Source organism: Medicago sativa, chromosome 2 (genome assembly GCF_051527215.1).
Source record: "Medicago sativa cultivar Bolivia chromosome 2, Bolivia_mono, whole genome shotgun sequence".
In the NCBI taxonomy this organism is placed as follows: domain Eukaryota; kingdom Viridiplantae; phylum Streptophyta; class Magnoliopsida; order Fabales; family Fabaceae; genus Medicago; species Medicago sativa.
In genome coordinates, this window is record NC_140750.1 from 18671912 (window position 1) to 18689775 (window position 17864).

Here is a 17864-nt window from a genome sequence, read left to right on the forward strand (position 1 = left end):
ATATATGTTCCTTTGGATAAGGAATGGATTTCAAATTGGTTCTTCATAGGACAACAACCAAATCAGGCAAAAGATCATTGGTGAAAGATCAAGCTTCAACAACGACTCTTTGGTGTGCTGGCAATTTCACAACGTCTCTTTCACACCTCTATATAAAGGAGTGAAGACCTAGAGATTTAGTAATGCAAGAACGCTGAACGAAAGACTCATAACATTTTTACAAGTGCCAAATCTCTGCTGAAATTGTTCTGCATTCACTTAGAATTTCTGTGTCTAAAAGTCATATCTTAGAAATTCTTAAGTCCATTGAGTCTGTATCTGATTTGTATTGAGAGCACCTCTGATTGTATATCAAGTGTTCAACCTTAAACAATTTTCTGTGTAATTTTGTTTAGTTAGGAAGTCTCTTGCAGTTGTGCTTGAGCAGGAAGTCTCTTGATTGTGTTCTTGAGCAAAGGAAGTCTCTAGCTTGTGTGCTTGAGCAAAGGAAGTCTCTTGCTTGTGTGCTTGGGCATTTGTAATCAGATATTACTCGTAGTGAAATCTCCTTGGAAGTGCAAGGGGGACTGGACTACTTCCGGATTGTGGAAGGAACCAGTATAATTGCTTTGTGTCGTTCTTCTTCTCTCTCTCTCTGTTTTATTCCGCTGCATTTAGATTCTGATTATCACTTCAGAAGCTGTCTCTCTTAGCTTCTGATCAGTGTCTTCAGTTTTTAGGAGAAACGAAGAATTTCTCAAAACACAATTCAACCCCCCTTCTTGTGTTTTTCTCACCTTCAATAACCAGCGGCGAAGCTACCACAATTTTTGCGAGGGGCCAAACATAAAGAAGAAATAAAATATATTTTAAAAACTAATTTATTAAACTTAATCAACAAGTAAAATAAATTCACAATAATTTTTACTTATATTTAATAAAACGACAACAAAGAAAATAAAATCTAACAATGGTTATTTATACAAGTTGAGTTGTATAGAGTTTTAAGAAGTCAAATTTATCCATAATAGACAATAAACCAAATAGATTATCAATATTATTTTAATATCATCTCTCTTTGAACTAACAAAATTGTTTGGAGTAGCCAAAAAATAATTTAATGGGGTAACTAAATATTAAACTATGTTAATTATTCAAGTTTTTTTTTACTTTTGGGGTAGCCAATGCTACCCCATGACTACACAGCCATTCGCCCCTGTGTATAACCCTGGCAACGCCGGGTAAATATACTAGTTTTAAGACTAAAATATCAAACTCTTATCATTACACTAATACATCGAGAACATAATAGAATGGAAATTACTATCGTAGGTATCAACATTCGGAAGCAAGTTAAAGATCAGTTTAGAATTTCTCATTTTCGGTCATTAGATATATGTCCATGTCAATACTTTGAAAACAGAAGGTTCGCATAATATTCATATTTTTTATGGAAATAAATGGATTAAGACCCTGGCCGACCATGGATCAGTTTCAATGCTAGCCTAATGTGACAAAACTTGCGGAGATAATTCATGGATCAGTTTTTAATGTAGTGTCAATCGTATAAAACTCTTTTAAGGCTTGTTTGCGAGTTTGAAGAGAAAAAGAGCGGGGAGTTTTGAATAAAAAGAACTAACAAGTGATAGAATTAGAGGACATTCGGAGAGGATAACTTTGAATGGTTCATTTTTCTTCATAATACAAAATCATCCTCGTTCGAAGAAACTAAGAAATTGTATACAATGAGGGTTGGGGGAAGGGGGGAGTTTGGAGAAAGATAGTATACCAACATTTGATAGTTTACCAAAAACTGTTTCATAGTGTTAAATTCTTTTGATTTAGTAGAAATATATAATGTTAAGTTATTTTTTTTTAGCAAGTTATAGTTTGTATCACGCTTTAGTTGTGATTAATCTTTGCCAAAAAATCTACATAAGACACAAGGTAAGTTCTCCCATCCCAACCAAATTTTTTTTGATATTCAAAATTCTAAAATGGTATTGAAGAGTCCAAAATTAAATTCATGACAACTTTCAAATATGTTACGCCTTTAACCAATCTATTAATCTATTGTTGGCATATAAATATTAGTTCTATTGAGTAGAATTCAAAATGTGAAGTCTCGTGAGCATAACTCAGTTGATAGGACAATGCATTATTATATGCAGGTGTCGGGGTTCAAACCCTGGACACCCCACTTATTCGCCTTACAAGGTGAATTCTAACTACTATGCTACTTGACAAAAAAAAAAAAAAATCTGGAAACTCTTCCATCTTCTCTATCAACAAATGTGATAGTCATATATATGTTAGCAATCAAATAAAAAATCGTTTTTTTTAACAAGAATACAATCTCAATTAAAAAGATCAAATGCAATTAAAACTAATCTAAAATGGTCCTAGTGATTTTCACCATGAATTTATTTTTCATTTTCTTGATTATCACAGCAAAATATTTTTTTTAATAGAATTTGATCGGTCGTGTATAAAATATGTATAGCAAAAAATAAATATGTATAGCAAAAAATAGATGGATTAATTCATCAATCATACTTTCAAAAAAAAATAAAATTCATCAATCATATTAAATATGTATAAAATGATATTGTTTTGGTTGAGAACTTCAAACATGGACCGTTGGAAGAAGACTCCTTGATGCTTGGCTAAATCTTTGTCTTCGGCCCAAAGGTAGGGGGTGTATCTGCTTGAGGTATGGTAGTTAAGTTTAGAATGAAGCATACACTAAAAGGTGATAAAGTAAGGTTTATATAGTCCAAGAGATGTGTAATTAGATTTGGGCCTCAACCATAAGATGGACTTCATAGTGTTATGATTACGGTGTTAGGACCACTTTAGGCGGATCATGATTTTCTCTATATCAAATGTTCCTGACTTGATGAAACGATTATGTCCCAGTTCTAGAATTCCGCTAGGTCATATCCATATGACGGTTTGCCTATGAGCTAGTGACCTAAGGTGACCAGTTTTAGTGATGGATTGGGCCTTTGCCCAGTCCGAAATAGTTATTGTTAGCTGACAAAGTGAGGTGATGGCTTATCTTCAGTCATATTTGTTGGAACAAAAGTGTTTTAAATCTTTGTATCCTTTAGGGTCATCTTAATTGTATTTATGTAGTTGAAGGAGTCAAATGATGGCTTGTAGCAGTGCCAATTCTTTGAAATTAAGACATGTAAACTTCTTGTGTGCTGGACTGTAAAATTAGATGGTCTGTATATAGTTAATATTGGTAATTGATAAAGTTTTTCCTAGGGACACACTCGAATGCATCGGATTCCCTTTGTGAAGTTATCAATGTATATATTGCCATCCCTTTGTATGAGGCAATGGATAATATGAAGTTATTTCATCTTTAGGCCGAGGAAGAATAGTTATAGGCCTTAAGCTTAAGGTCGTTGAAGAGTAACTGAAAGCCTTGAGCTTGGGGTCATGGAAGAATGATCGAGACCTTGAGCTTGAAGGTCATCGAAAAAGGATTAAGGCCGTGATGGGATGATTAAGGCCTTGATCTTGGAAGTAGTGAAACAATTATTGAGGCCTTGATTTTGGAGGTTGTGTTGGAGCGATTAAGGCTTGGAGTTTACATGTCGTGGATGAATGATTGAGGACTTGAGCTTGGGCAGTGGAAAATGGAATGGTTATATTGTATTGACTCCACATTTTAAGGTGTTCCAAAGTTGTTATGACGATGGAGTAGACCTGCAATATTCTTGTTTAAATGGCAAGTAGTGAACATTTTAATGCATTTTTAAATTTGTGTCAGCATCTTAGTAAATATGTGACTTTGATGTTTGTTTGTCCAACTGATGGTATTGACACCTTAATGTCTCTAATAATAAGGCATCAACCAAGATGTATGTTCCCATCCTTGCCCCTGAGAGAATCTTCGGATCAAGGTGGATGCAATGTCAATCGTCTATGACTCACTAGCTAGCTAAGAAATGGGGCATAATAGATGAAATTGAGAGTTGTGATCCTTTTTCGAACCAATAATGATAGCTTGAAAGGATCTTGGCTTGCTTTGAGATGAGGTTCATAGTTCTCTTTCTTAACCAAGCATGGGAAACTTTATCGGATTGGGTCAAGGCCCAATCTATCACCGAACCATATCACCCTAAGTCATTATCTCATAAGGGGTTGTCATGTGAACATGCCCTATAGGCATTATAGAATACAAAGAAAAGATCGTCTGATAAGGCAAGATCGTTTAATATAGGGAAAATCATGACATGTCTACAATGGTTCACGAAAGACAGATGTCTAAGATACAATTTTGGGTCCTAGCATCCTAATTATCATACTATAAATTCAAACTTATGATTGAGGCACAAGCCCAGTTACACATCTCTTAGACTATATAAGCCTTACTTCATCACCTTTTAATGTATGTTTCATTCTAAACCTAGCTACCACACCTCAAGCACATACTAACGTAAGTGTCAGGGTGTTTACAGTTACACCCCTACCTTCAGGCCGAAGATGAAGATCCCGTCTAGCATAACTACCAAAGGAGTCTTCTTCCAACAGTTCATCGTCTAAAGTTCTCAACCAGAACAATGTTATTTTTATACATATTTGATATGAATGATGAGTTGAACCATCTATTTATTACAAAATTCAATATATTCTAAACCTAGGCACCACACCTCAAGCATAGACTAACGTGATTGTTAGAGTTTACAGGTACACTCCCCACCTCTGGGGCTGAAGAAAGAGATTATGATCAAACACCACCATCAAAGGAGTCTTACTCCAGCGGTCCATATAATAAAGTTCTCAACTAAAACAATGATAATTCTATCGAATCTTACATGCAAAACATATTGTTACATAGGATATAAAGATATGTATTTAAGTTGAGAAATGACATTTGAACAACACAACTTTTGATACAACTCATAAATTTCTTAGTTTTGGTTTTTGTGGCAATATCTATATTTCTTTGTATATTTTTGTTATCTCATATTAAATTGTCACAAAAGTGGTTGTTCAAATAACATACATCATTTAAATTGCTACTCATTCAGTTACAAGTTAAGGTACATACGTTTTTTACAATTGCAAATAAGTACAAACAAATACTATATTTAATCTTCCATCCAAACTCCATCCATTGTCCTTCCAACTTGAGACTCCCATTTGAGTTTAGCAACGATCCAACAATTAGTAGTAGAGCATTACAACTATGTCAAGTGATTATGTGGTTGAATTAGAATGTTTTGAACAATAATCTTCATCCATCTATCTATCTATCTATCTATATAATTGCAAGAAAGAACATTTTCACACATCAGATTCTTAGAGAATATTATTTATATCTAACATTAGAACAAAACCCCCCTTAATTATATAGTCAAAATCAACAAAACACAAAAATTTAAACATTTAGTTTTTAAAAGACAATTATACACACCATGAACAATTAATAACATAACTTTTCCCTCTCCATGCAAAGTCATAAACTTTCACAGTTCCATTCCACACAATACAAAATTTGTTGGCACATTTTGGCAAAGTTTATACCACCTAGGAAGGACCCCATCAAAATAACATAAAAGAGAAAAATAAAAAATAAAAACCTTTACACTCTTGTATTGATACCAAACAAACTTTAACCTCCTCATGCCCTATTACTCTACTTGTGTGCAATTCCTGAAAAGGTCAATGCGGCTGTCTCCAAGCCTTAGAGAGTAGGTGACTTTCTTGTATTCTGCCCAAGTGAATGGTTTGAAGAGAAGAGAGGGCCTGTTTGGTGTAACCATAACTGAGGGAGCAACAATGCATGCATCAAGTGGTGGAGCCCCAAAATATGCCACCGACATTCTAGACTTGTATGAGTTGGTCACGGCCCTATGTCTCACGCTTACAAATCTTCCATTTGTCATAACCTTTAATACACAACATTTACAACATATATAATCAATCACTTCCATTTTTGAACCATCTCTAACCTACAATTTTTAAAGGAGCCTTAAGTGTTTTCTACAACCATTCTACAAATTAATTCTCCTTGATTAAATTATTTTCATGTCACCCTTTTTTTGTTATACAATTTATAGTACATACAATGCCATGTTGGCTGTCCTCTATAACATGTTATTATGTCGAACATCAAAAAATTAGTCACCTTGAATATAAAAATGTAGATAGTACAAAGTAAAAACATACATCAACACAAAACATGCTCAGCAAGTAGCTGCTTTAGGTCTCAAACTAATTTTTTTAAAGAACCCTAACATGCTCAGCCAATTCCAATTAGTGCAACTTTATAAATTGAGTCGTTACTAATTTTTTATTTTTTAAGTTATTTTTATTTAAAAAATTATTGCTTTTACCTTTTATAGAGATTGTTTTTTATAAATATTCAAAATATATTTAATTTAATCCAAAATACAATAATTTTTGAACCCTCATTTCAGACCAAGATGAAACTAAACATAATTCTCCCATTTACCCCTACCCATGCCCTAACATAGTAACATGTTATTTTGTGAGAGGAACATAGTAACATGCTATGTCTAACTATTTTTAACAAAAGTGAAAACCATGTCAAGTGTTAGTAAGTTATACATGCAAATCCATTACACCTCAGTATTGTACCCTCTTTAATGTGCACACATATAATTATTATTTCATATATGCAATGTCACAAAGCACAATATAACCCTAGTACAAATCATCACTCTTTTTTTATGTTTAAATACAAGCAGCCCCCCACTCCCCCCCTACCAAAAATGAAACCAACATTTGTGGGGATCAAAGGAAAAAACATTATGATAGGATAAGAATGAATTCATATTATCTTAAGTAACCAAAATCCCACATTCAGTGGTGGTCATTGACCTGATGACCACGTGCATGCGGGATTTTGACGATTGTCGGGAATCTGAATTCATTAATAAGAACATATATATACCTCAAGAAGATCACCAACGTTAACACAGAAAGCAGCTGGGTCAGGAGTAACTGGGTTCCACACACCATGTTGAAGTGAAATTTGGAGTCCAGCAACATCGTTGGATCTAAGGATGGTAAGAATCTGAGGGTCAGAATGTTCTCCAAAGCCAACGTTGTAGGAATTTGAGTTGTCTCTATCTTTGCAGTCTTTAGGAGGGTAGTGATTGAACCTAAGGAGTGAGTCATTATCAAGTTGAGTGATGAATGTGCTGAAAATGGATGTATCAGGGACCCCCAAACCTTCTGCCATTAGCTCCAATATCTCACATGCCAGCTCCTTCACAGCTTCTGTATATGCACTTACACTAGAGCTGTCATGTACAATCATCCACACAGTAGCATAATCAGAAGCTATAAAATACATGTGTTGGACCTAATGGTTACTTGCTGGCTTCTTGTTCTTATCAATGCAAAAATAATTCTTAGAGGAGAGGAATGCATCAAATAAGAGCAAATATTTTCTCTACTTTGTAAACTTTGATCACTTTTAAATCAGTTTTTTAGGGTATTTTTTTAATTACCATGATATTGGTACAAAGTTTTCAGGTGTCGAGAAACTAGTGGGTCATATAAGGTGTATTCTCTTCTCTCAATTAGATTTTCTCTATACATATAAGTTAGTAATCAATCCTTTTACCACTTACTTAAGAGACACAAGTCTCTTACCACCACGACTAATCCATTGTTGGTAATCAATTTTTGGTCTTTAAATGTGAGAAGTTTTTTTTACCAATGTGACATAAAATATGTTCATATAAATCATTCTCTTGAATTTATAATATAATAGTTGCATGCTACATCAATAAAAAAAATTGATGACATCATCAATTTTGAATCCAATAATACAAGTGAGAAACCAAACATTGGTTTTAAAAAGAGATGAATTTCGTGAGCAAGTAAAAATTAAAGTAAAATGCTCTAAAGTAATTTATAGTTGTTGACCACGCTCAACTAATTAAATCTTAAAGGAGTTCAGATTTAATAGATGAAAATGTATTTAAAGAAACGATACTTGCACAATCAATTTTTGAAAAACTCTCTTTTCATACTTTTATTTTCTCTAATAAAAACATAAAAAAAAAGTTTGTTTTAAAAATTATCACAATATGATTGTACAAATATCATTTTTTTTATTATCATATGTATGTTATTACGCCTTAAAAGTTCAAGAATCTTATTATTAATATTTATCTAAATGTGTCCGAAAGTCAAAATATTAAAAATAAAATAAATGTTAACTTATGTCTTTAAAGTTACATCTTAAAAAATTAATTATAAAAAAATATGTATTAGAAGTCTTACATTTAACTTTTTAAAACTAATTTTTTATGTTTTTCAGCACAATTTTTATTCATTCTTTCATTCTTTAACATATGCCCTGACCCAAGTTAGCTATTACATCAATAAAAAAAATAAAAAATAGGCTAAATTACACCAAGGTTCTTTAAGTGTGAGGTATGTAATAAATTGATTCTTTAAATTATTTTGGTCACACATAAGTCTTTTAAGTTTGAAGTTTGTAACATATTGGTCTTTTAGGTTATTTTGGTCACATATAAGTAATTTAAGTTTGTAAATGTTTTCAATTCAGTCATTTTGTTAACCAAACATTACAAATACGATTATGTTGCGGAAGGACAGAATTAAAAATGTTTACAAACTTAAAGGATTTATGTGTGACCAAAATAACTTAAATATAAATTTATTACAAACTTCAAACTTAAATAACTTAGATGTGAATAAAATAAATTAAAAGATCCATCTGTTCCAAATCTCATAACTTAAAGGACCCAATTTAGTCTAAAAAATAAAAAGAGAAACCAGTGCCCCAAGGACATTGGTTAAGCATCCAAAAACAAATAAGTTTTTTATGAAAATGTTGCGTAATTATTACTTGGATAAAATTAACATCTTATATTTTCAAGATAAAATTTTTATTTTTAGAATATTTAACCACTGTCCCGAAGGCACCCGTTACCATGACCCAAAATAAATTCAAGTTGCAATATCCACTTTAGTGATTCTAATTCTCACAAGTCACAATTACCTAACATTGAGTGAAGGTAAGGTGACAGAGATAGTATAGCAGGATGGGTTTTAAACCCAGCAATACACTGAACCAATGGCACTGCCTCCAATCAATCTCACTCTGCTTGACCAGACACTTCACTGCCACACTCTGCTCTATTTCATTTCTGGTTTTGGTTATTTTGGGAAGAAAATTAATTAATAACGAACTTTTATAACCTTTTAGGAATTTAATTATTTAACTCATGGAAGTTCAGTTCAGCTTTTGCAAAGTTTTTGATTTGATTAGACATATAGTACATGTCAATCTGTGCAACCTAATGCTTATCAAACACAGTACTCCCTCCCTCCGTCCCGGATTAACTGAGTCATTTATTAAAAAAAGTATCCCAAAATAACTTAGCCATTTCAATTTTCAATACTACTTTCATCATTCCCAATTCAATATATTTCACCTTTTCCCCTTTATAACTCTAATTAATACTACTTTCATCATTCTCAATTCAATATATTCCACTTTCCCCTTTATTTATACATTTTTCTTAATAAATGTGAAATGAGTCAAGGGCTCAATTAATTCGGGACGGAGGAAGTACTTTTTTTTTCTTCTGACCTTTCCTATTTGATTTCTCCTTTTTTCCAAATTAATCATAACTATGAGTAAATCCCCACCATATTTATTTTTCCTCATTATACCAAAACAAAAGAAAATCACAACCACATAACAAGGGTCAAGGGTGACCCATAAGAAGATGACATGAACAAGAATGCTATTTAAATTACGAGAAATGATATTTATACAATTTTTTTTAACAATCTTTGTGATATTTTTCTATCTTATACTTATATTATATTTATATTTTGTCTCTTTATTTTTGAACAACTATTTTCTTTCTTTATTGTTTTGATTTCTATGTCAATACCTACTTATCTTTGTAAATTTATGGTTATCTCAAAAATTATAACACAAACGGTTCTTTAAATAACACACCTCTTAAATTCTTATATACACCATTTTAACATAAAAATACACATATCATTATTTTATTTTTTAAAGAGTCAATGGAGAATAAATATGACAATGTCAAAAAATTTATCATTTTATAATCATTTTCCTTTAATTAAAATTAAAAGTTGAAAGAAGAAAAGAGGATAGTCTGACATATATGTGAATCCCACCTCTCCTAGGAGTACCTACTCCTTTTGCACAGTCCCATGTGCAACACAGATTGTTTCTAAATCTCACGTGCATCCGAAAATGTTTTTTTTTTTTTCTTTCTATTTCACACTTTTTATTGTTTATTTTATTGTTTTCTCATTTTGACTTGAAACATGAGTACAATACCTTTTATTGAAATATATATATTGTCATTTTTAGAGGGATTGTTTTTTTAATCTTTAGAGGAAATTGATTCTCTTATGAGTAAACTTCATAATGATTGAGAAATACTAAACACACACATATGAAAATTGAAATGAGGTAAATTTGAATGATGAGATACCATAAACATGCTGAGAAGTGTAAGAAATCTGAGTTGTTGCTCTCTCCATCTGAGTTAGCATTGTTTAATGCTATTTTAAAAAATCTTTATGTCTTTCTCTCCAAAATAAACTTTCCATTTTTTTTTATACTTAAAATAAAGAGATTTCATTTTTAAATTCTTTTTGGGAGGTTAATATTTGACAAACCTTAAAATATCATGTGTCTACAATTAATAAAGAAAGGGATAAATTATAATTTTAGTCCATTCAGTTTATTGATTTTCAAATTTTAATCCTTTAAATTTTCTTTTAGATTCCATCTTACAACTTTAGGTTTCCTTAAAATTATTCCATTATGTCACCATTTCACTTACCTAGAGGTGGGAAGACAATATTCATGGTTACTTTCCACAGAGAGGTGGGACAATCATATTACTTCTTTAAGCTCTATCTAAGATGTAATTTCATTGAAATGCATAAGAGTATCTCTTGTACTCTCATTAATATATTATTTGTTTATTGAAGAAAAATGTGACTATGTATAAATGACGTGACAAATTTATATTGACACATATAATTTTTCCAATGTTTAGAAACAAAAATGCCATAGATGACTTGTGATATCGGGGTAAGTGACTTGTGACATCAAAGGGCTAATTTTGAATGAATCTAAGTTGGGGAGATAAAATTAGAAAGAAAAAAAAAATCAAAGGACTAAACCATGAAAAACAATAAATTACAAGGATGGAAATCATAATTTACCCTAAGAAAAATATTAACATGAGTAGTGTTTCAATTTTTTTTAATAATCTAAAGTTTAGATAGGTTGAGTATTGAAATCTCATAGGAGTTAAAACATATCTCAAGGTTCGGAAAGCACCTATAAATATAGTTACATAGTACTGAACTAACAAAGTCAATATATTTGTAAAAGAAGTTAAATTTACATTTTATCGAGTATGAGTCAACTCTTTACCGATTAATCTCATATATAGTATATACATTCCTATTTTTTTTCATCTATTCACATTAACCATTGGAGCATGCGGTTCTTTACACGAGACAGCTATTATTCTAGACAAAACAAGGTTATATGCCTAATTTGTCCCCTCAACCTCATTACTTTTTTGCAGCTAGTGTTTCAAATAGAGTGTGTGAAGCATAAATTGTGTCTCAAATGCATGTCTAAAGGACCACAAAACCAACATGTTGTTTTATAAGGAAAAGTTGGGACACTTCTATCATTCATAGAATGAATAACCATAAATCAATGCATAACCTAATTTTTTACGCTATGCTTTTTTAAATATATAATCGTTTTCTTTGAATAGACTATGGACTATAGTCCTAAATTTTTCCACTTAACCTTTTTTAATGTTTCCTTTTTACATCATTTTCTCTATTGATATCTCTCTCTCAGTTCCATCACATTACTAGCTACATTTGTTATTTTTACTCTTTTTTCTTTATGGCTTTTCCTTTTCTCACACCCTCAATGGCCCCCAATGACATGTGAGACAATCTTTATCCTTCTCTCTCTGTTCTTTGTTGGTCAGATACAACTCATATATGAAGGTACGTAGTATCAAGCAAAAAACGTTATGATTCATTGCTAAGATAGCTTCCATTTAAGCTGCCAATAACTTACTAGCTAGCGTGGTCCAAATAAAATAAAAAATCTACATTTAAGGTAATATAGATTTTATATGATAGAATAAGAAAAAATATTATATACATTAATCCATAAGGGACCTGGTCAAAACTTCTTATCGGTGTATTAATTAGTGAAATATATCAGTCAAATTATTAAAAATATTTGATTTTCATCCTAATCATGAATTATTAAATGGTTTATTTAAAAAAATGCATTATTATTTTTTTTTTGAAAAGGAAATGCATTATTAATTGGTTGTGTTGTACGGACAGTGTAAAATTATTTTACACCAAATGTATATGAAAATTAAACGGATCAATTAGATTTATTTATATTGTTTGAGTTTTTTTTTTTTTTTACAAGATATATTGTTTGAGTTTTAGTACTAATTTTATTAAAATGAAATAATATTTAAAAAAACACAATCTGTAACTTACGTTTAATCCCCTTAACCATTTAGGAATTAATTTTAATAATGATAAATGTACATAAATTCCAAACATAAAAATGATACCAACAAAATAGGGGGGACCAAATAAAAACTATAACGATCTAAAGAAAATGAACAACACAAGAAATTACAAAGCCCCACAATTTTCCAAATTATTATTCATATCTTATTTGTTCAAGACATGTTGTCACCCTGATTAGAAAAACCAAGCAGTTTATACCGTCATTATTCATGATAGTATAGTAAACCAAGCATGCAATAAATGCTAAAGATTTGGCCAATGATATATTGTAAAAAAACGAAAAAAAAACAAAAAAAAAATTAATTTACACATACCTGAAGTTTGATGAATCATTAGGAATAGAAGGAGCATTGGCCTTGAGAAGAAGATATTCCACCTCACCCATGTCTCCATTAAACCCAATATTCTTGCAGCCATAACCAAAGGGATTACCAAGTGCAACTAGTTTCTTTTGTTCCATTGGTTTTGCAAAGAAATCAAAACCTACTTGTTCCATTTTGGATATGATATCATGAGGGACACCATGGTTAATCACATTGAAGAAACCATATTCTTCGCAAGCTTTTACTATGAGTTTTATTACCATTGATTTTTCAGCTGATAGGTCTATCATTGGTAGGTCAATAGGTATAATCTTTTCACCTAAGATCGAAATTGGGGAAGCCACCACCATGTTAATTTTTTTCTAAGAAAATAAAGTGAAAGGGAATACAAAGTGTTTAGAAAGAAGACAAAATATGGGTTTGAGTAGTTTATACTATATAATATAGAAGAAGAAAAATAGAGAGGAGGGGACGAAGAGAGAGACGAAAAGAGGGAATATGTGAAAGATGATGAGGGGAAGTAATGTAGGAAAATAACGAAAATAATGGTATATTTATGCAGGAAAAAAACATGAGAGAGAGAGAGAGAGTTGTACCATGAAGAAAAATAAAGTGAAATCAAATATAAAATATGATGATGAGAAATGAAAACTATATTCATATTTTTACGAAATTATATTATTATTGTTTTTTTTTTTGAAGAAATTATTATTGTTTTTTTGACAAATTATATTATTATTGTTATTATGGATTTTGAAAAATCCAAAATAAGATATATGGTTATTTACACTAGCACGAGAAGAACACAAAGAACAAAATGTTAATTACACTAGCACCACCAACCCAAAAAAAAAAAAGAGTAAAAAATTCCTTTATATGGGACTTAACCAAAAAACAACATAGGGTTAACCCACCGATTTAGTTAAAAATATACTGTTATTATTATTATTATTATATTATTACTAACAAAAAATTGGTAATTACGTGTCAGTCTTTCTGTTATTTTTATTGCGTTAGCATTTGAAAATTCTGAATGATGTATTTTTAAGAAAATGTTGATTTTGATTAAAAGTAAAAATATAAATGTTTTTTGCTTTGAAATTATAACAAATCAAACTAATCATGATTATTTATTTCAATATCACCAACAATATAAAAAAATATAATGTAAATTATTTTTTTAATGACACCAACAACGATCGTTATCATAGAAAAAATTGTTTAAGGATATAATTGGGATAATGAAAAAGTAAGTATAGATATATTCAGTTAGTTTATTACACTTTTTAAAGGATAAATGAAAAAAATGGACACACACACACACACACACACACACACACACTTATATCGTGTTTGTTACACTTTTATTTTAATATTTAGGGTTAAATATGTTTTTGGTCCCTATAAATATACAAACTTTTCTTTTTAGTCCCTCTAAAATGTTACTTCAATTTTTAGTCCTCCAAAAATTTTCCATCTTCACTTTTGGTCCCTCTTTTAAAGTAAACTCATATGTAGAATTCATATTTTTGAATAAAGTTTTGCAGAAAAATTAATAACATTATAAGAATCTCTCCAAAAAAATTTAGATTTTTTTAACAAAACATGAATTTACTACGAATTTTTACATATTTTATGGTTAAAAATTCATATTAAATTTATGTTTTGTTAAAAAATTCTAATTTTTTTGGGAAAATATTTTTACAATATTCTACACATTTCTGCACAATTCTATTAAAAAAATACTAAAATTAACTTAAAAATAGGACCAAAAGTAGTGATTGAAAATTTTATAGGGACTAAAAGTTGAAGGAAAATTTTAGAGGGACTAAAACGAAAAGTTGGTATATTTATAGGGACCAAAAACATATTTTACCCTAATATTTAAATTGTTAAATTACACCATGGGTCCTAGTTTATGGTTTGTAACAGACCAGTCTTTTAAGTCATGTTGGTCACACATAAGTCCTTTAAGTTTGAGGTTTGTAACAGATTTTTCCTTTAAGTTATTTTGGTCACATATAAGTCATTTAAGTTTGTAAATGTTTTCAATTTAGTCCTTCTGCCACATCATTTTGGTTAACAGAAGCACTAAATTGAAAACTTTTACAAACTTAAAAGACTTATATGTTACCAAAATAACTTAAAAGACCAATTTATTACAAATTCAAAAACTTAAGGGACTTATGTGTGATCAAAATAACTTAAAGGATCAATCTGTTACAAACCTCAAACTTAAAGGACCTCTCTGATGTAATTTAACCTATTTAAATCTACTCTTATCTATTTAGAGAAAGAGTATAAGTCAGCTCAAAAGAGTGAAAACATATTATTTTCTTTTATATATAGTGTAGATAGATTAAACTCTTAAATGCATTTTGAATCCCTCTTGATTCACAGTTTTGGTTCTTCCATTTCATACGCCAAAAATATTGTCCTATAATTTTAATTTATTTTTGAATGAAGTCCTCCGATTTTCAGAATTTTAGAAATCTTTCGCTACTAATTTTTGGCATATTGTTGCTGATGCGCCATTGAAAAATGAGTTGACAAGTTAGTAGGGTTTTACATTTTTTTCATTTTAATTTTAATTTTTTTTTTGTGGTGGTGATGATTTGAACCCCGAATCTTGTATATATTATGTATTGTCTATACCAACTAAGCCAAGCTCGCGAATAAACAATAGTTTTATGATATTTGAAAATATAATAATAAGATGTATTACAAAAAAATGTGTTGCCACTGTTGGAAATTTAGGTCTAAGTAAAAACAGATTTCATAACACATGTTCAATCATTATGAATCAATAGCGAAAGCAAACACAACATTGAGCATGGTTATGATCAGATCTACGACATGTTTGATTTATCAAGCATAGCAAAATTAAGGTTTTAGGAATACCTGGATAAAGTTTTCATGACAACCCTCTCTCGGCAACAACGATAAAGAAACAAAGGATGTGATGATCTGAAATAAATAGTAAATGGTTAGCGGCGGCTGATTTGGTTCTTCCTCAACCGGTACCTTTATGCCTCAAGTTCTCTTCAGATGGGGAGAAAAGAATGTATTGCCGTGTTCGGTATATTGGGGACCATAGCCTCTTTTATATTGGATGACCATTAGGGTTTCCCATTATTCCGTTAATGGGTCATTCAGACATCCACTCATTGAGTCCATATCAATTAATTATATATTTAATTAATTATCTAATTAGAAACCTAATAGCCTTATTACTTAATTTGATCACTAATCAATTAAGGCTCACAGCTGATAAATAGCTAATATAATTATTATTACGATATTTGCCCACATAATGATATTGGAATATAATGAAACAATAAAATATTCCAACAATCTCCCACTTGGGCTACATATCTTAATAATTATATCACAAATCTTTAGGCGCACATCTGAATGTTATTTATCTTTAGATTTCAACTTTACAATCTGGTCCACCTCATACATTAATAATGGGACCACCGTGACTGTCGTCGTTGACGTATAACGTGACGGATCCTCGACGACCACCATATCAATGCACTTTATGACATAGATCGATATGGATGAGTGACAAGGAAATTTCATGCAATGCGATCTCTAAATCATGTCTATTTCCATCTGGTCCAACAAAAGTCTTTAATGAGATCAAACTGAAGTTTTGCAAATTTAAAATTTGCACAAATGAGAAACCACCCTCCTTCTCTTAATGGTTACCATTGTTATTCTGCTATTGCAACCATTCATGAGCCATCATCTTATCGTGAGGCAAGTACTAACCCCATTTGGTAGCAAGCAATGGCTGAAGAAATTCAAGCATTAGAGAAGACACATACTTGGGATCTATTTGATCTATCTACAGGCAAGATTCCTATTGTGTGCAAATGAGTCTATAAAATTAAGACTCATTCTAATAGAACTGTTGAACGTCACAATGCTCGCATTGTGGCCAAAGGGTATACTCAAGAATAAGGGATATATTATGAAGAAACATTTGCTCTAGTAGCTCGAATAACAGCTTGGCTATTGGCTATTGCTACTGTTTATAAAGCAGGAAAATACTTCCATGACATAGCTTGTGTGCCATTGGTGCTATTGGGGAAATCCTGGCCATTGATGTGTGTGGATGTGTGTGGGTATGTGTGTGTGATGTGTGTGTGTGGTGGAGATGCAAGTTATGGCACCAATGGCACACAAGCTATGGCACCAAAGTGTGCCTTCCTTCTATGCTAATAGTAAATAGCAATAATTTCTTTGAAAAAATAATTTAATTTGTTTGAATACAATTATATAAAATGGAAATTGTGTTACAAAATTACATTCGTATACTTTTATCAATTCAATGTGGGGCTCTTAACACAAAATGAAATAAACAAAATTTCAAAACAAATGAACAAATTTTTTCAAACTAGACCAGCTCAAATTAAATTTTATTGCTTTAATATCATTTTATTTACTTGTAATTTGTTTACTCAATTTCAAATAGGCTGCTTCCCGTTCCCACAAATGGACATCTGAGGTCCAAGCTTTGCTGGTCATGGTCACCTACAATATCAAAGGTGTATCACAATCCCACACACGTCCCTCTCAAACGTAAGTGCCATAGAGTACTAGGTACTAGGTAGTAAGGGCTCACACCTCCCCCATTTGAACCCCTCAAACACCGACAGACAAACTAAACTTGGGCTCCTGTGTTAACATGATTTTACACCATTTTGTTGATTTGATGTTTCTATTTAAAAATCAGATACCTCTATTCCCTCTATAATATTTTTGAACTAAAAATTTGTGAACTAATATATTTTAAATAACGAGGTATATGATTTGGTGATCTGAACAAATCAAGCAAAAATGTGTAATTAATTTGGCTTAAAGCAAAAATGTGTAATTAATTTGGCTTAGGTAAATAGTTAGGTTGAGAGTTAGAATCCTAACTAATGAAAAAAAAAA

General features: G+C 31.0%; 1 protein-coding gene across 1 annotated transcript; it reads right to left on the reverse strand.

The window, feature by feature from the left end:
• Positions 1-5403: 5403 nt before the first annotated feature.
• LOC146945189 (gibberellin 2-beta-dioxygenase 2-like) lies at positions 5404-13448 on the reverse strand. The gene is made up of 3 exons (XM_085743542.1): positions 12909-13448; positions 6917-7268; positions 5404-5888 (listed from the first exon to the last, which is right to left on the reverse strand). Exons 1-3 carry the CDS (start codon positions 13265-13267, stop codon positions 5631-5633), a joined length of 969 nt encoding a protein of 322 aa, XP_085599668.1. The 5' UTR covers positions 13268-13448; the 3' UTR covers positions 5404-5630.
• Between the last annotated feature and the right edge of the window lie 4416 nt (positions 13449-17864).